The 22,873-nt window shown below is 56.0% G+C and overlaps 1 protein-coding gene across 14 annotated transcripts in view; it reads left to right on the top strand.

Moving 5' to 3' along the window:
* The window catches only part of NOD1 (nucleotide binding oligomerization domain containing 1), a 48,045-nt gene extending 25,400 nt beyond the window's left edge, over window positions 1-22,645 (top strand). For 8 of the 14 annotated variants that reach the window (XM_008261592.5, XM_089316078.1, XM_008261590.5 and 5 more), the window contains 9 exons: window positions 2,080-3,904; window positions 6,222-6,305; window positions 9,851-9,934; window positions 10,945-11,028; window positions 11,838-11,921; window positions 12,679-12,762; window positions 13,201-13,284; window positions 18,142-18,225; window positions 21,747-22,645. In XM_008261592.5, the coding sequence (XP_008259814.2) occupies window positions 2,080-3,904; window positions 6,222-6,305; window positions 9,851-9,934; window positions 10,945-11,028; window positions 11,838-11,921; window positions 12,679-12,762; window positions 13,201-13,284; window positions 18,142-18,225; window positions 21,747-21,819 (2,486 nt within the window). In that variant the 3' untranslated portion in view covers window positions 21,820-22,645. Of the gene's footprint in view, window positions 1-2,079; window positions 3,905-6,221; window positions 6,306-8,816; window positions 9,935-10,438; window positions 10,599-10,944; window positions 11,030-11,837; window positions 11,922-12,678; window positions 12,763-13,200; window positions 13,382-18,141; window positions 18,226-21,746 lie in introns of those variants that run through there. The other 6 variants (XR_016223005.1, XR_016223004.1, XR_016223006.1 and 3 more) reach the window with 5 other exon arrangements.
* The last annotated feature ends 228 nt before the right edge of the window (window positions 22,646-22,873 follow it).

Genomic DNA, 22,873 nt, shown 5'->3' with positions numbered 1-22,873 from the left:
AATCTTTCCAATTGCGATTCTAGGCAAAGTCTTCTCTCACCCCTGCATGTCAGTTCTTGTTTCCAAACATCAGGGGACCCCATTGTGGTTCAGCGGGTGTTCTTGATGCCCCCAGTGTCTGCTGGGCACCAGGGGTTCCACAGGGAAGAGACACAGATATGGCTCCTGCCCACAGCGAGCTCAGGGTCTAGATCAAGTGGCCACCGTTAACCAGTCACATGGATGTGGGTTTGCAGGCGCTGAGCAGGGCAGCAACAGCCAAGGCTCCTGAGAACGTGTGCCCTGGGCAGTGTCTCCTTTGGAGCCAGATGGAGTCTTTTTTTTCCAAAGAGTTATTTATTTGAAAAGCAGAGAGAGAGATATCTTGAGAGATATCTTCCATCCACTGATTCACCCCCCACCCCCCGCCCCGAAATGGCTACAGCAGCTGGGGCTGGGCCAGGCCGGAGCCAGGAGCCAGGAGCTTCTTCTGGGTCTCCCATTTGGGTATAGGGGCCCAAGCACTTGGGCTGTCTTCCACTGCTTCCCCATGCGCATTAGCAGGGGGCTGGATTGGAAGTGAAGCAGCCAGGACATGAACTGGCACCCATTTGGGATGGTGGGGTTGCAGGCAGGGGCTTAAACTGCTACAGCACAGCGCAAGCCACAGGGTTGCATCTTTCCCTGCTCCTCTCTCCACTCTGGGACAGCTGTTGGCAGCATACCAGCACCCAGGCACAACTTCTGATTTTTAAAAAAGATTTATTTACATATTTATTCAAAAGATAGAGTGAGAAAGAGAGAGAGAGAGAGAGAGAGAGAGATCTTCCATTCTCTGCCTTACTCTTCAAATGGCTACAACAGCCAGGACTAGGTCAGGCTAAACCCAGGAAGCAGGAATTCTATCCGGGTCTCCCATGTGGGTGGCAGGGACCCAGGTACTTGGTCATCTTCTGAGGCCTTCCCAGGAAGCTGGGTTGGAAGTGGAACAGCCAGGACCAGAACCAGCACTCTGATATGGGATGCTGGTGTTGGGAACAGTGGCTTAGCCTGCTGGGTCCCAATGTAGGTCCCCTAAAGTCTGATTTTTAAAGAATCCAACTTGACCTTGAAAAGTGAAGCCATGGACAGTGTTCTAGGGAGTCAGGTGTATGCTTAGGAGAAGCGAGACCACTCCACAAAGCTCCCGAAGCCCCCACAACAGCTCCTGCTCTTCAGGCTCCATTCCGCATCCCCTGGTTTCCTTCCCTCCCTTTACAAGTCCCCCCCCCCCCCAGCCAGCCCCTGCAAAGACAAATGTTCTCAAAATGAGTTGTTCTTTCAAAAAACTTTTCTATTCTTTTAGCCAATAATTTACTAGCTTTTAAAGTATGATTTGGGTCCAGGATTGTAACACAGTGGATTAAGCTGCCACCTGTGGTGCTGGCATCCTATATGGGCACTGGTTCAAGTCCCAGCTGCTCCACTTCCAATCCTGCTGTGCAAAGGAGCAGGCCTGCCTCGGATGCTAACCCTGGTGGAAGCCTGTCACCCTTTAACTAATTCATCTATATTATTATTATTATTATTAAGTCCATTTATAATTCAGGAAAAGCCACTGGGTTTTAAAATATTTACTTACTTATTTAATTTTAGAGGCGGAGATACAGACAGATCAGACTGGCACACAGAGCTCCAATCTGCTGGTCCACTCCTCAGATGTTGGTAACAGCTAGGGGCTAGGCCAGGCTGAAGCCAGGAACCCATTCCAGATCTCCTATGTGGGTGGCAAGCATCCAAGCACTCGAGCCACCACATGCTGCTGCCTCCCGGGGTACACATAAGCAGGAAGCTGGACTTGGGGTGGAGCTGGGACTGGAACCCAGGCGCTCCCAATATGGGATGTCCGACTGCCAAGCCAGATGCCCACTCCCTGGCTGGCTAAATCTAAAGTCAGGCAGAAGGACGGAAGCCCAGGGCCCCTCAGACCTTGGGATGCTGGCTTTCTGGGGCTCCAGGGCCTGTGTGTGGGGAGGTTTGCTCTTGGCTGTGGGTTCTGTGTGCCTGTGTGCTGGATGTGATGGCCACCTGTCTGTCTCTCTCCTTGCCCCTCCCCCGCAGTGAGCAGATACACCCAGAAGCTGCGCCACCAGCTGGGCTGTGACTCCAAGTTCATGCTGTGCTACAGCAAGAAGGAGGAGATGCTGCTGGAGGAGACGTACACCGACACCATCATGGAGCTGATCAGCTTCAACAACGAGAGCCTGGGCAGCCTGGGCAGCCCGGCCTGCCTGCTGGACCAGAGCGCTGGCGTCCTCAACGAGCAGGCCGAGACCGTGTTCGTCTTCGGGGACGCCGGGGTGGGCAAGTCCATGCTGCTGCAGCGGCTGCAGAGCCTATGGGCCTCGGGCCGGCTGGACGCAGGGGTCAAGTTCTTCTTCCACTTCCGCTGCCGCATGTTCAGCTGCTTCAAGGAGAGCGCCACGCTGTGTCTGCAGGATCTGCTCTTCAAGCACTGCTGCTACCCGGAGCAGGACCCGGACGAGGTGTTTGCCTTCCTGCTGCGCTTTCCCCACACCGCGCTCTTCACCTTCGACGGCCTGGATGAGCTGCACTCGGACTTCGACCTGAGCCGCGTGCCTGACAGCTGCTGCCCCTGGGAGCCCGCACACCCCCTGGTCCTGCTGGCCAGCCTGCTCAGTGGGAAGCTGCTCAAGGGCGCCAGCAAGCTGCTCACGGCGCGCACGGGCGTCGAAGTCCCGCGCCAGCTCCTGCGGAAGAAGGTGCTGCTCCGGGGCTTCTCGCCCAGCCACCTGCGCACCTACGCCCACAGGATGTTCCCGGAGCGGGCGGCGCGGGAGCGCCTGCTGGAGCAGCTCGAGGCCAACCCCAACCTGTGCAGCCTGTGCGCCGTGCCCCTCTTCTGCTGGATCATCTTTCGCTGCTTCCAGCACTTCCATACCACCCTCGACGGCTCCTCACAGCTGCCGGACTGCACGGTGACCCTGACCGACGTCTTCCTGCTGGTCACCGAGGTGCACCTGAACAGGACGCAGCCCAGCAGCCTGGTGCAGCGCAACACACGCAGCCCCGAGGAGACCTTCCAGGCCGGCCGCGGCAGCCTGCTGGCGCTGGGACGGGCGGCCTACGGGGCCATGGCCAAGAGCCTGTTTGTCTTCAGCCAGGAGCAGGTGCAGGCCTGCGGTGTGCAGGAGGAGGACCTGCAGCTGGGCTTCCTGCGGGCCGTGCCGGAGCTGGGCAGCGAGGGCGGTCAGCAGTCCTATGAGTTCTTCCACATCACCCTGCAGGCCTTCTTCACTGCCTTCTTTCTTGTGGTGGATGACGAGGTGGGCACGCCGGAGCTGCTCTCCTTCTTCCACGAGTGGGTGCCCCCGGGGGAGGTGGCGGCCGCCTCCTGCTATCCCCGATTCCTCCCTTTCTGGCGCGTGGGGGGCAGTGGCCCGGTCAGAGCAGACCCCTTCAAGAAGAAGGATCACTTCCAGTTCACCAACCTCTTCCTGTGTGGGCTGCTGTCCAAAGCCAAGCAGAAACTCCTGCAGCACCTGGTGCCCCTGGCGAGCCTGAGGAGGAAGCGCAAGGCCCTGTGGGCACACCTGTTTGCCAGCCTGCGGACCTACCTGAAGAACCTGCCCCGGGTGCAGTCCGGGGGCTTCAACCAGGTGCAGGCCATGCCCACCTTCCTGTGGATGCTGCGCTGCATCTACGAGACGCAGAGCCGGAAGGTGGGGCAGCTGGCGGCCGGCGGCATCTGCGCCAACTACCTCAAGCTGACCTACTGCAACGCCTGCTCGGCCGACTGCAGCGCCCTCTCCTTCGTCCTGCACCACTCCCGCAAGCGCCTGGCCCTCGACCTGGACAACAACAACCTCAACGACTACGGCGTGCGGGAGCTGCAGCCCTGCTTCAGCTGCCTCACCGTCGTCAGGTGAGGCTGCCAGGCACGGGGAGCGGCGGCGGCCTGTGAGGTGGTGGGGGGGCAGGCTTAGGGCATCCGTGTCCCCTGAGCCTCCAGGACTCACAGCCACAGGTGCTGGAACACGTGGATCTTCTCCATCTCAGGGTGGCAGAGCGTAAGGAGCGAAGCTTCAAGTCGGGTGCCCCTGGATGAGCCCCAGCTGGGTGCCCTAGAGCAAACCGAGCCTCTGTGCTCTCACCTGGAAGCAGGAGGTACCCAGGACTCTAGAGGTCAGGGTAATGCCAGCCAAAGACCTCAAGAACTTCCCGTGCACCAGGTCACACATCTGGGTGGTGGTGGGGCCGGAATGCATGCAGAACCCACCCTTGAAGACAGACGCGAGGGCTGGTGGCTGGCAGAGTGCAGCTGGCACGTGGGTGCTTCCCTGACTGCAGAGACAGCACACACATGCTGGCTGGTGTTAGTCGCTCATGCTCCTGCGCTCACCGCCTAAAGGCTGCTTTGTGGGTGATTGCTTGCTCTGTGGTTCACCAGGGAGAGAGCTGGGATTTCTTCTGCACCCTAGGGAACCTCATGCCTTCTGTATGACCTCAATTCTCTGCTCAGCTCCTGTGTTTCCGAAGAGCAGTGGGGATTGGGAGCTGATTCTGGGGGGCCTGGGCTGCAGGTTGCTGGGAATTGGGAAGCCTGGACCGTGTCCTCTGCAATGTGGCAGCTGACACCCAGTGTTGCCCTGCACCAGTCCTGAGAGGGAGGCTGCCCCAGCCTGGCCATTGGCTGGTCTAGCTGCTGCCTTCCTCCAGGCCACCCCAAGGTAAAGCAGCTCATGGGCAGACAGGAGAATGGGGGAGTGTTTTGAGCTCCCTGAAGGCTTGGGGTTAGTTTTGGCTAGGAGTTTGACAAAAACACCTTACAAGCTTATCTCTGTTGTGCAGATGCAGAGGTAGGCAGTTCAGGGCTGGCAGGGTCTCCCTGCCTCATTCTTCAGCGTCTTCACTACCTAGCTTTGCCTCGTGACCCTCAGTAGGCTGCAGCCATCCAGTCAACATTTTGATGCCCCAAAGAAGGGCACACCCCGTTCTTGGAGACTTCTCAGCTTTGGCTAATGATACTGCTGCTTAGATTGCTTTGGGCAGAACTTAGAGGAGTCCAACTGAGAAACGCAGGATCCTGTTGCCACTGGGAGCAGCTGATGGGCCCTGCCACACTGGGTGCTGTGCAGCACCTATTCACACTACGTCCCAGCCCCGAGCTGGGTACAGCGGGCAGGAGGGCCAGGGCACTGGGCCTGATCATTTCCATGCCTGAAAAACCAGGCCTCTGCCTGTTTACTTCTCAGAGGTCAGCATGTGGGTCAGCTGTGGCCGTGACCTGCATTTGTAAGTAAAGTTTTGTAGGAACACAGCCACAGCATCCTTGCACATGATCACGGAGTGCTCCGGACCGTGGGGCCAAGTCGTGGTGCCGGCCGGTGGCCCGCAGGGCCCCTGACGAGCAGCCTCCTGGTCCCTGGTCTGCTGCCTCGCCAGGATCTGGCCCTCACCTCGCCCTCACCTTCTTCAGCCTCTCTGAAGTGATCCGGGAGAGGATTGAGAGTGTCAGCCTATTTTATTACGTATTTTATTATGTATTTTATTACATATTTTATTACTTGGTAATGAAGCAAATGGCTGTACATTGCAGCCATATCAAAATACCCTGCTCATATAGGACACTCCAGTGCGTGGCCAGCCCTCGTCCAGGAACTTTTCACAATTTCCCAAGGCCTTCTCCTCCCGCCCTGTCCCCAGGCCTGAGGAGTGGCGCTGTCCCTGAGTGGAGGAGGCCCCCTGACAGACAGGCTCAGCGTAGGCCTCTTTGGACAGGGACTCTTAGGACCTTTGGGGGCGAGACCATTCTGGAGGGGACCCGTAACATCCCTGGCCCTGCCCACACCATGGCAAGGTGCTCCCTCCCCCATTCCAGAGACCACTAAAGGCAGCTCCTCAGGTTCCAGACCCTGAGGCCACCCTCCCATTGTGAGAGAGTCTGGCTGGTGCGTGGCGGTATGCCAGCGTGGGACAGTAGAGCCATCCGGCCCCATCCGGCCCCACCCGCCCATCACAGTTCCTCGTGGTTCTGCTGAGGCACCTTGGCTGGGGTGATCCGACAGCCCCAGCATGTCCCAGCTTCTCAGGGCTGTTGGGCTGCTCGCCATGGCTGTGCTGGAAGGGGCAGTTGTAACAGCCACCACCGGGGCCTGTAGGCGTCTGGACCCCGTGGGGTGACCACTCCTTCAGAACGGGCACTGCCCTGACCCGTCTTTGTCTTCCATGTTTTATTTCAGACTCAGTGTGAACCAGATCACTGACAGCGGGGTGAAGGTGCTGTGTGAAGAGCTGACCAAGTACAAAATCCTGACGTACTTGGGGTATGTCTTTCAGAGGACACTGGGTCAATGGCCTGCGATGATGCCACGCGGCAGGACATGGCCATGAGTGTGGGCAGGGGGTGGTTGCCGTGGAGGGCCCAGGGGTTGGGAGCCCTGAGTTCTGTTCTGTCCCTCCCTCCCTGATTTGTCCCAATCAGCACATGTTTATGGGGTATGGTGCAGCATTTTAGTATACCTGTACCGTGGGCAACGGCCAAAAAAGGGTGACGGGCAGATCCGTCACCATTCATCATTTCTTTGTGTTGGGAACACTCAGAATCCTGTCTACAAGCTATTTTGAGATAATTGTAACTGTAGTTACCCCACTGTGTTAGAGAATGCCACAAGTCACTGCTCTTGTCCACCTGCGCGCTGGGCCTGCCAGCTGTCCTCTCTGCAGCCCTCGCTCCCCACAGCCTTCCTGGCCTCTGGGAACCACTGTTTTGCTCCTCATTGCTGCAAGTGACAGAATTTCACCCTTTGTAATGACCAAGGTGTATTCCATTGTGTGCGTATACCATACTTGTCAGTCATCGCTGGGTGGAAGTCTGGGTTGTTTCCATGTCTTGGCTGGTGTGAATAGTGCTGCAGTAAACAGGGGAGTGTGGCTGCTCCTGGCTGGTTTCGGTTCCTCTGGTTGTGGATCCAGGAGTGAGATTGTTGGGTCATGTGGTAGTTCTACTTCCAGTTTGATAAAAACCCATTGCTAACGTTTGCTTTCATTGCTTGTGTTTTTGTAGTCATATCCAAAAAATCTTTGCTTGGAGACCCTAAGGTTTTTTTTTTTTTTTTTTTTTTTTTTTGTAGTTTCACAGTTGAGGTCTTAACATTTAAGTCTTGGTCCATTGTGAGCTGATTTTGTATATTGTAAGATAGGGGGTGGTCTCTTGTTTCATTCTTCTGCGCATGGATTTGCAGTGTGCCCAGTACCATGTTTCGAAGAGACTGCCCATTGCTCTCTTGATCAAGAATCAGTGTCTGTAAACATGTGTGTTCATTTTTGGGTCTCTATTCTGTTCCATTGTCTGTGCATCTATTCCTATGCCAGCGCCATCATATTTTGGTTATTGTAGCTTTGTAGTATGTTTTGAATCAGGTATTGTGGTGTCTCCATCTTTGTTCTCTTTGCTCAGGTTTACTTTTTGGGGATCCTAGTAGTGTTTCTCCGAGTTCTGTAATGAATACTATTGGAATTTCTATAGGAATCCCATTGATTCTGAGGATCACCTATGGACATCTTTACAATATTCTCCCAGCCTACAAACAGGTTATCTTGCCATTCTTTATGTCTTCTTCCATTTCTTTCATTGGTGTTTTGTAGTATTCATGAAGAGGTCATTCACTTCTTTGGCTAAGTTTGTTTCTAGGTAGGGGTGTGTGTGTGTGTGTGTGTGTGTGTGTGTGTTAGCTATTTTGATTTGAATGCAATTGCCTTCATGATTTCTTTTTTAGTGAGTTTGTTATTGGTATATAAAAATGCTACTGGTTTTTGTATGTTGACTTAGTATACAGAAAATTTACTGAATTTATTGATCAGTTCTGTTTTCTTCAGAGTCTTGGCATTTTCCTATATATAAAATCCTGTCATAGACAAACAGGAATAGTTTGATCTCCTTCTTACCTATTTGGATTTCTCCTCCTCTCTCCCCTCCCCTCCCCTCCCCTCCCCTCCCCTCCCCTCCTCTCCCCTCCTCTCTCCTGTCCTCTTCTCTCCCTCCTCTTCTACCTCCTTCTTCTCTCCCTTACCATCTCTATTTCTTCTTACTGCTGTGGCAAAGGCTTTCAATACTATAGCGAATGAGAATGCTGAAAATGGACTTTTTTTGTTGTTCCTGATCTTAGAAGAAACAATTTCAGATTTTCCCTATTCAGCATGTTGTGGACTGTGGGTTTGTCATATAGGCTCGTATTGTATTGAGGTACATTTCTTCTATAGCTAATTTTTGAAAATTTGTATCATGAAGGGATCTTGAATTTCATCAGATACTTTTTCTACATCTGTTGAGGTGGTCATAGAGTGTGCACCCTTCGTTCAATCCATGCAGCACATCACATGCACTGATCTGCATGTTCAGTGTGTCGCGTGCACTGATCTGCATATGCAAATATCACATGTACTGATCTGCATGTACAGTGTGTCACGTGCACTGATCTGCATATGCAAATATCACATGCACTGATCTGCATGTACAGTGTGTCGCGTGCACTGATCTGCATATGCAAATATCACATGTACTGATCTGCATGTGCAGTGTGTTGCATGCACTGATCTGCACGTGCTGAACCATCCTTGAATCCCAATGATGCATCCTCTGCATCCTGGTGTATAAACATCTGTATGCACCGTTGGATTTGATTTGCTAGTGTTTTGTTGAGAATTTTGGCGTCTGTGTTCACAGTGATGTTGGTCTGTAGTTCTCTTGTTTCCTTGTCTGGCTGCGGTGGCAGGGTACTACTGGCCTTACCGAATCAGCTTGGAAAACTTCCCTTCCTCTTGATTCTTTGCAACAGCAGCGGCCCACTGTCTGAACAAGTCGTGCAATCTCAACCTCTCCTCCCTCCTTGCCTGTAAAACTGGAATCTTCTTCTAGGCAAGTAGTTTTTACATCTGGCTAAGGGGGATGCAAAGACAGCATATATGAGAGCATTTGCCACTGTTAAATACTGTGTGTGTATCAGATCTGTAATCACTCATCTAGAGCTGTTGGGGCAACACATGAATCCGGATCCAGTGCAGAGGCTGTGGAACCACCAGGGATCTGGGACAACACCCTGTTCTCAGATGTTTTAACATTTCTGCAGAGAGATGCATGACTAGTCAAACCAGGCAGGGTAAATAAAGACCATCAACAGCTCCATGTGAGTCACCAAAATAATTATGAAAAGGTTGGGTTTGCAGAGTGTTTGGGATTTTGGAGGTTGAGAGAGGGGGTTGTAGGTGAAGCCATCCAGCCCTGTGGCCATGACCAACTGACTGCACTGTGGAACGAGGACATCAGAGCAGGTGACCCCAGGCTGGCCCTGCACTCGGAGCTCTGTGTGTGACCATGGAGCCCGTGAAACCTCCATTCAGTTAGGTCTTTCAGGTCTTTTCCTGCCGTATCGTTGAATTACAGCTGAGTGGTAGAAGGATGAAAAGGTAGACGTTGAGGAGGTTCATTCAGGGAGGAGGTTTTCCCTGGAAGATGCTGTTTGTGATCCAACTCAGGGGAACACCAGCACCTGCCCGTGGCCGGGCCCCTTGGTGCCAGGGCTTTGCATCGTATCAGAGAACCCTGGGAACAACCTCCAAGGGAGCTCTGATTGCCCTGTGTCGTAGGCAGGGAGACTGAGGCACGGGAGGTCACGTAGCTTGTCCCAGATTGTAAAGCCGCGGCTGGTTTCAATCCTTGGCTGCAAGTCCCAGGAAGACCCATTTGCACCTCCAGTGTGCTTTCACCCCAGCCCTTGGGAATCAGCAGGGCACCTGTCCTCACTTAAAGGGAAGTGGGGGCCAGCAAATACATGGGGGCCCCACAGCCTCATGACTGCGCTCTCTCTTGAAGTTTGTACAACAACCAGATCACGGACGTCGGAGCCAAGTACGTCGCCAAGATCCTGGATGAGTGCAGAAGCCTCACGCACATTAAGTGAGTGGGTTGGGGTCAGTGTCCCTTTGCTTTGCTTGGCCACCTGTCCCATCACTCAGAGAATCAATGCCATGCTGGTGTGCGGCCACCCCAAAGCCTCCTGCTTGGCCCAGGCCTGTGTAGGTTTTGGAGAGCCCCAGCCGTGCGTGCAGGCTGCGTGGGCATGCTGAGGAGCTGGGGCCCCTGTGTGAGGCTCCGGCTGTGGCAGAACCACCAGTCAGTCCAGGGGAAGGTTTGGGGGTCAGTGAGAAGAAAAAAGGCTGCAACTGCCACCCTCTTTGCCACCTGCAAAGTCCCACACAGGTGCAAGCAGCAGTTTGAGCCTGTGTCTGCCATTGCGATGTCCTGCTCAGGCAGACAGTGCAGGTGGTCCCGCCTGGCAATGGGCACCTTGCCCACTGGCCGTGAAAGCCAGCTCAGGTCAGCTGCTCAGAAAGTAGGAGATGCCCTGCATCCCGGGACAGAGTCCTGGCTCAAGTGCTGGCTACTCTGTTTCCAATCCAGCTTCCTGCTCATGCGCCCGGGAAGCAGAGGATGATGGCTCAAGTGCTTGAGTTCCTGCGACCCACATGGGAGACCTGGATTGAGTTCCCGGCTCCTGGCTTCAGCTTGGCCCAGCCCCAGCTGTTGTGAGCATTTGGGGAGTGAACCAAGCAGACAGAAGGTTCATGCTCATATTCTGTCTGTCTCTCTCTCTGTCTCTCTCTCATCTCTCAAATTAAATTAAAAAAAAAAAAAAAGCCAAGAGGCCCCTAAGGTCAGAGGTCAGGCAGAGAATCCCAGCGTGGGGGTGGGGGGGACTGGTGTTGCTAAAATGACTTAGGGCCACGTCCGGGAGAGGAGTCCTGGCTGGCTGTCCCTGTGACAGGAGGCCCTGGGCACGCTGGAGAAAGCGTGCATTTGCCAAGACAGGCACAGAGGATGCTCTGTGCCAGGGAGGTGGGCGGCCCACCTGGGGGTGGGGGAGGGGGCCTGCAGCTGGGGCTGATGGTGCTCTGTCCTCTCTGCAGACTGGGAAAAAACAAAATAACGAGCGAAGGAGGCAAGTGCCTGGCGCTGGCGGTGAAGCACAGCAGCTCCATCATTGATATCGGGTGAGTAGGCCCATGCTGCTGCCGCACTCTGGCTGTGCTGCGAGTGGACCAGGGAGGTTGCTCGGCCGTCTGCATCGTGTTGGGGCGTTGATGCTTTCTGTAGAACACGCCCTGTTCTAAGTGCTTTGCATCCATTAGCTCACCAGAGCCCCATTGAGCTCTGCAAGAGATGGCTGCTGTGATCCCCACTTCACAGCTGAACAGACTGAGGTCCAGGAGGTCCTGTAATTTGCCCATGGTTGCACAGGGAGCAAGTGGCAGAAGCAGGATGGGAGCCCCACGGCTCGCGCTGTGGCCTGCTTCAGCTGGGTCCTCTCCCGTGTGCACCTCTCGGGGAAGGAACACGGCTTCGTCATTGCAAATCTCCCCGAGGCCACAGCGGCCCACAGAGCGTGGTTTGGTAACATCCTCTTTCCCTGGGCTCAGCTTCCTGGAAGATGCACTGTGTCTGCAGGGGGATCTGTGGCGCCTGCCCAAAGCCGGGCAGGTGCTGGGCATGCAGGGCCTCTGCAGGGGGCGCTCGGGAACTTTCTGAGACAGTCGACAGTGCGTGCTCGCGGACTGACTTGAGTTTCTTCCACAAGCCCGGGGTGAGACCTGGCCCTTAGCCGTGCACCTGCTGATGGCCCTCTGCACCTTACTCTCACACTTATCTTTGGGTTTGCAGTGCAGGGCAGGCCATGGGGTGGCAGTGGCAGGAATGGGCCCGTGCCTTGTGCAAGAGTCAGGCTGTGGCCCTGGGCAGGGAGTAAGGGCTAGGCGCGGCTGCTGTGGCAGAGCCGGCTCTCACCATCTGCCTCTGTCCTCAGGATGTGGGGCAATCAGATCGGGGATGAAGGCGCCAAAGCCTTCGCGGAGGCCCTGAGGAACCACACCAGCCTGAGAAACTTGAGGTGACTGTCGCAAGCAGGCCTGCTGGCTCGGGGCCGCCTGGCCACCCCGGGAGCAAGGCGGGGAGGGCGTGGGCTTGCCTGCTGGGGGCGGGGCCCGCCTGCATGCTTTTTGTTTCTGGTCTATGCAGAAGAGGCGCACAGCAAAGCCCGTTGCTTAAGCCCGATGACTTTGGCCTCTGCTCTCCCCACGTTTGCAGCCCCTGGGGGTGGGCGTGGAATTCCCCAGAGCAGAGAAGCTTGCAGGGAGCCAGCCTGGCCTTGTCCTCTGATGGTGCTGGAGCAGAGGAGACCCTTCCTGTCTGTAGACAAAGACGCTCCTTGCCAGCAGATCCCAGAGCCTTGCTGTGTCCAGGGCTCGGCTCCCGTCCTCCTCGCCATGGACACAGCGCCTGAGATGGAGGGGGCGACAGCAGGAGGAGCTCCTCCAGGTCTTGTTGATGGACCTGCCTCTCAACATGCCAGCCCCCTGAGGCAGAGCCCACCAGGCCTCCGCAGCCCATGAGTCCACACGCAGATTCCAGGAGCAGCTCCCAGTGCTGTCCCATGCTCTCTGTGGAGCAGTCCTCATGCTCCGAGCATAGGGCTCTTTGCCCCACTGCCCGGGCTGCAGCTGCCACTGGCCAGGCTTGCCTGCTTCCCCCTGGGGTCAGCCTGGCAGGTCCCACTGGTGGAGGCTCCCCCCTCCCCCGCCCCGTGTCAACATGGAAGCCGAGGCCGAATGCAGATGTGTCCCAAATAGCTCAAAGTTTCCTTCCAGCCTCGCGTTCAACGGCATCACCTCAGAAGGAGGAAGGAGCCTCGCCCAGGCCCTGCATTGCAACACGTCTCTGCAAATATTTTGGTAATGGCCAGGAGCATTGGGAAGGGCTGGGTCTCGGGAATTACGGGGGAGGGGGAGAGGGCGTGGCCTCACATCTTAGCAGAACAGGTGCTCACGAGCATCCTAAGCTTCTGTGCTTGACCCAGAGCCCTTCTGGTTTAACAACAGCTGGGGGCTGCAGGAGACCCGAGAAGCAGTCTTGGCCCCTTGTTTTCCCCGGGCCCCACTCTGTGTGACGTCAGGGATGGGCAAGGGTGGGGAGGGAGGGAGGGCTCCCCTGCAGGCCGCAGAGCTAAGGGAAGGGAGTCCAGGGACAAGATTTACACTAGAAATGAGGCCCCATGTTGCCGTCTGTGGGGTTGAGGGTCTGGGCTCGGGGCCTGGGACCCCACCTCTGTAACCCCTGAACCGATGTCTGCGGGGCTGGCTGATCTGGGTAACAGCGCCTTTTTCTACTAGGCTGACCAAAAATGAACTCAACGATGACGTGGCAGAGAGCATGGCGGACATGCTGAAGGTCAACCAGACGCTGAAGCACTTATGGTAACTCGGGCTGTGCCCTTTTCCAAAAAGATGTCTCCAGATGAAACTGGCATAGCGTAAAGCCTGCCCCGTAACGTGTGCAGTCCAGACGCTTCTGGTGTGTTCACAGGGTGGTGCAGCCATCACTCGAAAACTCTCACTGCTCGCTCCTCCGCGAGAAACCCCGCCCACCTCCTGCCCCAGCCCCAGCCCCAGCCACTTTCTCTCTCTCCTTTGCCTACTCTGGGCGGTTCACATACATGGAATTAGAGTCGGTAGCCTTTGTATCTCTGTGTTCTTTCATTAGCAGTTTTCCAAGCTCATCTGTGTTGTAGCATGTGGTAGTGCTTCATTGCTCTCCCTTTCCATTTCAATTCTGTTTGAGAGGGAAGGCGGCAGAGACAGAGAACGTGCTCCCATCTACTTATCTACTCCCAGATGTCTGAAGCGAAGAGCCAGGGCCTCGATCCAGCTCTCCCATGGCGGTGGCAGGAATCCCATTACCTGAGATGCAACTGCTGCCTCCCAGGGTCTGCAGTAGCAGGAACCTGGAGTGAGGAGCCAGAGGCAGCCGGGTATTGAACCCAGGGACTCCAGGAGGAGACGTGGGCTTCTTATCTGCTGCTCCTCCGCACGCGGAGGAGCCGCACCGGACCGGACGCTTGTTGTTCCCTTTTTTTACAAGTCCTTTCTATAGTAAAGTAAGAATAAGTAAACAGCAAACTCCCAAAGCAAGAATGAGTAGAGAGAAATGAGAAAGAACGAAGTAACGAACTTCCCCGCGAACTCTCCAACGCACTCTCCAACCAACCCACACCACCATGCCGTCTCTCTCCTCCTATATAGTCCTCTCCACCAATCCGTGCTCTGCTACCCACACGCCGAGCACGCCGCTCTCCTCCAATCAGGAGCGGCTCTTGCAGCTTGTCAAGTTGGTGAGAGGCAGCTGGGTAGAAGCTGTACGCTCCTCTCCCAGCGCCACATTGTGGGAGAGCAGATGCATAGAATAAGTCTTAATTCCGGTAACAGTATAGTCCGAGTTGCTCCCCACATTATCCAGTGCCGTGACCCAGTGCCAGTGCCCAGTCCTTCCTTGCATTCTTACGGCTGGATGATATTTCTTTGGACATTTCACATTTTGTTTTTCTGCTCTTGATGGACATTTGGGCTGTTTCTACCTTTTGCTTGCTGTGAACATCTGTGTCCATGTCTTAGGGTGAACACATTCGCATGTCTCTTGGGCATGTACTTAGAAATGGCATCGCTGGGTCCTATGGCAACTGTATGTTTAACTCTTTGAAGAAACCCCGAACGATCTTCCAAAGGGGCTGCCCTGTCTTCCATTCTCACCGACAACCGATGCAGGTTCCAGTTTCTCTGCCTTCTCACCAACACCCATCTTTTGAATCCAGCCACGCCAGTGAGCGAGAGGTAATTGGCTGGTTTTAATTTCCATTTTCCCAGAGGTGAACAATTGTGGGGAGCAACTCGGACTAGACTAAGTTACTGGAATTAAGACTTATTCTATGCATCTGCTCTCCCACAATATGGCGCTGAGAAGGGAGAAACAGCCTCTACCCAGCTGCCTCCAGTTTAACCAATAAACTGTAGGACCTACTCCTGATTGGAGGAGAGCAGCGTACTCGGCGTGTGGGTAGCAGAGTTGGGATTGGCGGAAGAGGACTATAAAGGAGGAGAGAGACAACATGCACCAGGAACATCTATCTGAAGGAACACCTGTGCAGCCCCCGAGCGAGCCTGCCGGCGGTGTGCCGCTCCCCTGCGGAAGTGGGGAAAGTGGCAGGGGGAACCGCCCTTCCACGGAGGTGGAAGGGACGGTAGCCAACCCAGGAAGAACCAGCAGCAAACCCGGGGAGGGCCGAGCAGACAAAAGAACAGCGCAGGGTCCTGTGTCGTTCCTCCACGAAGAGGGGGAGCGACAAACAATGTTGTCTTTTTGTGTACCTGTTGGCCATCTGAGTGTCATCTCTGGAGAAGTGTCTCCGTATCCTTTGTGCTTATTTGAATTGGGTTGTTTTGCTGCTGCCCCTGGATTGTAGGACTTCTTTAAATATCCCAGATGCTAGGCCTTTGCTAAATACAGGACTTGCAAATATTTTCTCACGCGCTTTGTTGATAGAGACCTTTGAGGACAGGAGCTTTTATTTGCTGAAGTCCAGTTCTGTTTTTCCCTTTGGTTGCTTGTGCCTTGGGGGTTTTCTCCAAGACATCATTGCCTAGTTCAAGGTCACGAAGGTTCATACTTAAGTTTTCTGCTACGTTTCATAGTTGTGCTCTTACCCATAGTTCCACAAACCATTTTGAGTTGATTTCTGTGTCTAGTGGAAAATCAGAGGCCAGCCTCATTCTTGTGCACGTGGATGTCCATCTGCACCAGCACCGCTGGCTGGACTTTCCCTACTGAATGGCCCTGATCGAAACACTGGTTGACCATAAATGTGTGAGTTCGGTTCTGGATTTTGATCTGCTGGTCCCTGTGTCTGTCCTCATGCCAGGACCGCACTGTCTTACTGTTTGTAGTGAGTTTTGAAGTTGGGAAATGTGCCTCCTCCAAGTTCCCTTGCCTTTCCACAGGGCTTTGGGGCCACCTTGTCAATTTCTGCACAACAGCTAAAGGAGGCTACTTTTCCCTCTGGATTTTAGCCTGCCGACTTCTCTGCTGCCCTTTGCCGGGGCCAGTCCAGCGCCTCCAGAGAGAGCACAGCCAGCACAGGGCCAGAGACTGCCGGCTGCTCTGCGCGTGCACAGCCCGTGCTGGCCCCAGTGCCGGGCGCTGCCAGCCCGGGTGCTCTTCTCTCTCCTGGCTTCTGGCCGTAGTCTTGGTTGGAGGCTGCCCGCCCCAAGCCTGATGAGGCATGAGTGGTGGCAGGGCAGCCACCATGAACGTGATGGCTCATAAACAGCGGAGTTTGACTGAAATCAGATCTCCACGCTCACTTTCAGGTTCTGTTTTTGTTCTTTGTTGCAAAAACATCCAGTTACACTTGTGCTCATTAGAAGCTCACCTCTGCCACTAAGCCCAAGGGTCCCAGCCTTTGGGGGCGGGTGTGGCTGGGAGTGCCTGGTCCCAGCTGCAGCCCAGCCATGCGGGCCCTGTGTGCCTGGACAGCGATAGTGACAGGAGCTCCCTGCCACTGGGTGCTGTGCCTTATGCACAGTCTCCACTGAAATCTCGCACGCCCAATATAGGGGTGCTGATAGTCATCCCACTTGGCAGATGAGACAACTGAGGCACAGATTGATACATTTCTTTTGTTCAAGGTTTCATAGCTGAGGACTGGGGATGGGGTTGTGAGCAGCACTTCCAACCACTATGCCACACTGCCCCTTTAAGTCCCCTCACACTGTAACCTTCCTTCAGAGGTCGGTGCTAGGATCCTAAGGGTCTGTTCTGCAAACAGCCGGGTGTGGGCACTGAGGCCAGGATGAAGCGTCCGTTGCCCCTGCCTCTGCTGCACTTAATTCTGGCTGGATCCGATGGTGGCTGCCCAGGCGAGCACTTCAGGAAGGACCAGGTTCTCCGCCACCTCTGAAACCTTTGTTGCACCTGGCCGCTGCCACCCAGTAGCATGGGGCACAGGCGCGGGGCCCCGTGGTGCACGCTTTTCCATCGGGACCAGGAGTGGCAGCAGAGCTGTTTCTCCGCCCTCACCTTGGGGTGTTGTGGGATGTGGTCCTCGCATAGAATCCTTTGGATCACTCAAAGAAGCAAGTGACCAGTGGGCAGCAACTTAACCTTAAAAACTGCCTTGTTGGGGCCGGCGTTGTAGTGTAGCAGGTTAAGTCGCCACCTGCAACACCAGGATCCCATATGGGTGCCGGTTCAAGTCCCAGCTGCTGCACTTCCAGCTCCCAGCTAATGCACCTGGGAAAGCAGTGGGCACACTCGTGGGAGACCCAGGTGGAGTTCCAGGCTCTCCTGGCTTTGGCTTCGGGCCATCTGGGGAGTGAACCAGTAGATAAAGATCCCTCTCCCTCTCCCTCTCCCTCTCCCTCTCCCTCTCCCCCTCCCCCTCCCCCTCCCCCTCCCCCTCCCCCTCTCCCTCTCCCTCTCCCTCTCCCTCTCCCTCCTACCCCCACCCATATCTTCCCCGCCAACTCTGTCTTTCAAATACAATAAAATAAATCTTAAAACAAAACAAAACTGCCTTGTCACCTGGAAGGGGTGTCAGACCTGCCTGCTGGCCTGATGCTATGTTTCTTAGAATCTGCTGGGTGGGGTGGTCCCCAAACACATTTGAGTACCCTTGCCAAGAAAATTGCCCCCCCCACATAATATCCATGCATGTACTACGCTGTCTACATTTGAATATACAGACCTATTGTGCCCACTGTAAAAGCATATGAAGGGGTCGACATGGTGCAGCAGGTTAAGCTACTGGTTCAAGTCCCGGCTGCCCCACTTCCTATCCAGCTCCCTGCTAATGTGCCTGGGACGGCAGCAGAAGACAACCCTAGTACTTGGGTCCCTGCCACCCATGTGGGAGACCCGGATGGAGCTCCTGGTTCCTAGCTTCAGCCTGGCTCAGCCCTGGCCATTGTGGTCATTTGGGAAGTGAACCAGCTGATGAAAGATCTCCATCTCCTCCTCCCTCCCTCTCCCTCCTTCTCCCTTCCTGTAACTCTGCTTTTAAGTAAGTAGATTTTTAAATGCTTAAAAAATAAAAAACATATGAAAAGATTGACCTTTAAAGGCCGCCCTTCATTCTGATGGGTGGATGGAGACTGTCAGCCGGATGAAGAGGCTGATGGACCCTAGTGCCCTGCCCCCGACCTCCCCGACCCTGGCCCGCCGCGTCCGCGTCCTCCCTGACGGGGCAGGTGCTGAGTTTGACCTCCGGTCTGTGCTTCTTTCAGGCTCATCCAGAACCAGATCACAGCCAGGGGGACGGCCCAGCTGGCGGAGGCCTTGCGCCAGAACACCGGCATCCTGGAGATCTGGTCAGTGTCCTCCTCCACTTGACCTCGGCACCAGTGTGTGCCTGCCACCAGGCGGGACAGTGTCCGTGTGTGCTCCCGGCAGCCCCGTGCAGGAGGGCTGCCATCTCCATTTCACAGATGTAGAAACCGAGGCCCTGAGCGCTGAGGTCAGACTTTCCCAGGGTCACCCACGAGAAGCTAGACTTCAGTGTGGACCAGATAACTGTACAGTCCATGCTCTCCTGCCCTGGGTGACCCCCTCCCCCCATTCTTGTCTACTTTCTGGGGGTCCTTGGGGGATGGATGGCTGTGAAAGGGATCCCCTGGAACCCGTGCGACTGACAGGTGGCCGTGCTGGTCAGGAGTGTGGGGCTCGCTTCTGGGCTCCTTGGGGTGCAGGGTTGCCTCCAGGCTGGATCCGAGCGACTGGGCCTTTTCACTACGTCATGCTAAGGGAAGGAAGCCCCACCATGTGCCTCACTGTGGCCTGGAGCCTGCCCCCAGGCCCATTTCCCACGCCCCCACTCAGCAGCCCCCTGCATCATTGTAGCATGGCTGCGGTGAGACTGGGCACAGCCTGCAGAGTGTGCGGGCTGTTTTCCAAGGGGAACAATGGTGGCCACACCTGTGCACCTGCTTTCTGCCAGGCAGGGCGATAGGGGCTGGGGATGCATCAGGTAATGTGCAGAGGGACCTTGATGACTCGGAAGTGCTGCCTGGGCCGAGCCAGGACAGGGGCCCATGGACCTGAACTTGCCCTGAACTGCAGGTCCATGACAGCCCCTCCTGGTGAGCCATTCAGGCCCAGGTGGAGAGGCTGATGGGAAGAGCAGGATTTCTCTTGACACAGGCTCAGGGGCTCGTGCACCCACCAGCCTCAATACGTCTCCAGGGCCTTGACCCCCTTGAACAAGTATTTTTGATATTTCTAAGCTTTTAATTTGTTTATTTGAGATGAGAGAGAGCATGCTCCTATGTACTGGGTCATTCCTCAAATGCCCATAATGGCCACAGCCAAGCCAGGCCAAAGGCAGGAAGCAACTCCAGGTCTCCTGCAGGTGAGAGGGACCCAAGTGCTGGGAGCTGTCACTGCTGCCTCCCGGGACCTGCACTGGCAGCCGGAAGCTCAAGTCGGGAGCTGGGTCTGGGAATGGAGCCTGGGCACGTAGTGTGAGAGGCAGGGGTCGGAACCACGGCGCCCAAGCCTGCCCCGAAGGTTTATTTTGAACTCTGCTTTGGGACTTGCTAGTGGGTCGTAAAGTCAGTTTGCTCGAGTACCATCGGCGTTATTTAAAAGTGGGATTGAGCGCAGAATACCAGGATGCACTGAGCATCCTCATCGTAGCTCAGGTGTGCGTGGGGGTAGGGAGGGGTCGTTTGCCTCGATGCTGCTTCCCAGTGTAAAAGTGGTTCTTATTTGGGCTAATGGTCAAAACACTTTTTAAAAGGATTTATGTTAAGTATTTGAAAGGCAGGGTCACACACACACACACACACACACACACCCCGAGAAAGGGATTGCTCATACACTAGTTCACTCCCCAAATGGCCACAGTGGTGGAGCTGGGCCAGCCTGAGGCTGGGAGCCAGGAACTCCATCCAGGTCCCCATGGGGGTGCAGGGGCCCAAGCACTTGGGTCATCTTTTGCTGCATTCCTTGGCCCATGAGCAGGGAGCTAGATCCAAAGTGGAGCAGCCGGCTCACATGGGTGCCAGTGTCACAGGCCATGTGCCGGTCCCCAAAGCATTTTTTTGGAAAACATGATCCTGTCAAACAGCACAGCGCCATCCAGGCCTGCAGGAAGGTCGGATGCTGCCGTGGGCTGCGGAGTTTTCACTCTGGGAGTCGCCTCCTGGGCGTGAGCCCCTGGAGGGCAGGCCTGGGACCGGCCTAGTGTCTGCATTCGTTCGCTGAGGACCGGACAGCTTGAGTGCCAGGCACCCTGGAGCACGGAGAACCCTGTGTTGAACTAAGTGGCTCTGCCCTCCAGGGTTCGCCGGCCAGGCGGGGGACCCACTCAAGGAAGTGGTCCATCTCAGCTGCGATGGACACTCTAAAGGAGCAGGCCAAGAAGAAACCAAACAGCGATGCGGCCTCCGGGGGGACTCAGAAGGAAGTGGCGCTGCAGTTAAGCCATGGAGGAGGAGGAGGAGGAGTTGGTCAAGAAGGGAGGGAAAGCATTCCAGGAAGGGGGAACAACCTATGCAAAGGCTCTGAGCAGGAGGGAGAGGCGTCCTGGAGTTGCAAGAAGCCGATGTGCTGGGGGTCCCAGTGGTGTGGAGGAGGGGGCAGCAGGAGGCTGAGACTTGCAGAAACTTCCTGGGTCATTTTACACATCTTGGTCTCCATCCTAAAAGCAGCTGAAGGGTCTGAGGCAGGAGAGGGGTGGGCTCAGAGCTGCATTGTAGAAAGGCCACCCCTGGGGCTGGCGCTCTGGCATAGCAAGTAAATCCCAGATGGACGCTGGTTCAAGCCCCAGCTGTTCCACTTGCAATCCCACTCTCTGCTGTGGCCTGGGAAAGCAGTAGAAGATGGCCCAAGTTCTTGGGTCCCTGCACCCGTGTGGGAAACCTGGAAGAAGCTCCCGGCTCCTGGTTCCTGGTTTCAGATTGGTCCAGCTCTGGCTGTTGCAGCCATTTGGGGAGTGAACCAACAGATGGAAGCTTTCTCTGTCTCTCTCTCTGTCTCTGTAACTCTGCATTTAATAAATAAATTAAAAAGAATGGCCACTCTGGGCTCCTCCAGGACATTCCACCGTGGGAGGCCAGAGCAGGTGCCCAGGGCCCATGGGTGGCACACTGCAGTGACTCAGAATGTGGGTGCCCAGCCCAGTGTGGAGGCCCCTGGAGGGAACCCAGGGTCACACCTGCTGTGAGAGAACCTGAGGCTGAGGATGGTGCCTGGCATGACCTTGTGTGTAGCTTACGCCGCTGGAGGAAGAGCAGTGCCCTTCAGTGGCGGCGGCCCTGGGGCTGGGGGCAGTTTGAGGAGCTGGGGAGATGAGCCAGGGAGGGAGTCAAGGAGGTAGGTGGCTTCACCCACACAGGACTGAGGCCACACGCAGGTGAGTGTAGGGGGACAGGGCCTGGCCCCAGCCTGGAGGAGGAGGCCCAGAGAGCGTGAGGTCAAGCCAAAGGGCAGTACGTCCAGGGAGAGGGGGAGACTGGGCAGCTGGGGCCTGGCCAGGGCAAGACAAGACCTGCAAAGCATTGTTAAGTTCAGTCCTGTGGGACGGGCATTTGGGACCATGGTTGTGACACCACTCGGGGCGCCCCTGTTTCATATGACAGAGTGCCCGGGGTTCGAGTCCCGGCACGCTCCTGAGCCCAGCTTCCTGCAATGCACACCTGTGAGGCCTGGGCCCCCTGCCACACACAAGGGAGACCTGGGTGGAGTTCCCAGCTCCTGGCTTCAGCCTGGCCCAGCCTCAGCTATCGAAAGCATTTGGGGAGGGAACCAGCACAGGAAGATTTTTAAAGATTCCAGGCTCATGGAGCTGACCTCAGTGAGGCTCCTTTAACCGTGTTGCCCCTTTCAACAGCCTGAATGGAAACCTGATGCAGCCCGAGGAGGCAGAAGCCTTTGCGGAGGAGAAGAGGCTCATCTGTTTCTGACTCGGCCTGGAGGTGCCCTGCCGAGCCGGGCCTGTGGCAGTGCAGGCCACCTGGCCACCTCCCTGAGCCCCTGGGACAGCCTTGCTGGAGCAGGCTGTGTCCCGTGAGCTGTGGGAGTTTCCGCAGAACGGGCATGTGCTTCCTGTGCTCCGGAGACACCGGACTGTAACTGCTTTTGTTCGAAGCCCGAGAAGTGAGAGAGCACAGAGGCGGCTGGCTCAGCTCCTGCGCGCACCCGTCCCGAGCGTCAGTGGGCATGGCGGCCGGCACGCAGCCTGCGGGCACAGTCGGTGCCCATGTTCCTGGAAAGAAGGTGCTCTGTGTCTCGCCTGAAGCAGCCCCTTCCTCCCCAAGACTTCCGCTGTACTTGGGCTGTTCCCATTTCACAGCTGTGGCTACTGAGGCATGGACAGCGTGGAGATTTGACTCAGCTGAGGTTTTGTGGGCCGTTGGTTTAGTCTCACTGTCCGCTGACAAGCACAGAGCAAGATCAGTGCCTGCTTCGTGTTCGGCCCCACTCAGCCTCTGGCTCGTCCAGGCTGCGTTCCTCTGTCCAGAGACAACTTGCTTCCTGCCCACCCGAGGGCGCCCAGCCTGGCCTGGCTTGTGGCCCAGCATCAAGTGGCGGCTTCGGTCTCTCTCGAAGGGCCACTTGTTGTCCCTGAGCAGCTGGAGCCCCGACTCCGGGAGCCGGCAGAAACCTCAGCCGCAGAGCATGCTGGTGGGACACCCTGCACGTGGCGTAGGGGTCTCGGGTAGGGGTGTCCCCCCACAAGCTGTTTGTCCGTTTGTCAGCTTGTTTGTTAATAAAAAGCGCTCCAGGTGCTGTTGGAGTCCGTGCGTGCTGGGGGCCTTTTCCCCATCTTGACCTGCCAGCCTGGGGGGCCTGAGGCGGTGGGGGCCAGCCCCACTCTGCTCCTCTGCTGGCCTCCCCTGTGACCCGGGCCAGCCCCTGAGTTCTCCCCACCTGGCCTCGGCAGCCAGGCACGCGGCTTCCCCAAGGAAATCCCATGTGAGTCAGTTGGCTGGGGTGGAACCACACACCCTCACTGCT

Source organism: Oryctolagus cuniculus, chromosome 16 (assembly GCF_051225735.1).
Source record: "Oryctolagus cuniculus isolate XC-2025 breed Fujian yellow rabbit chromosome 16, ASM5122573v1, whole genome shotgun sequence".
NCBI classification, from domain to species: domain Eukaryota; kingdom Metazoa; phylum Chordata; class Mammalia; order Lagomorpha; family Leporidae; genus Oryctolagus; species Oryctolagus cuniculus.
This window is presented reverse-complemented; position numbering and strand designations above follow the sequence as displayed.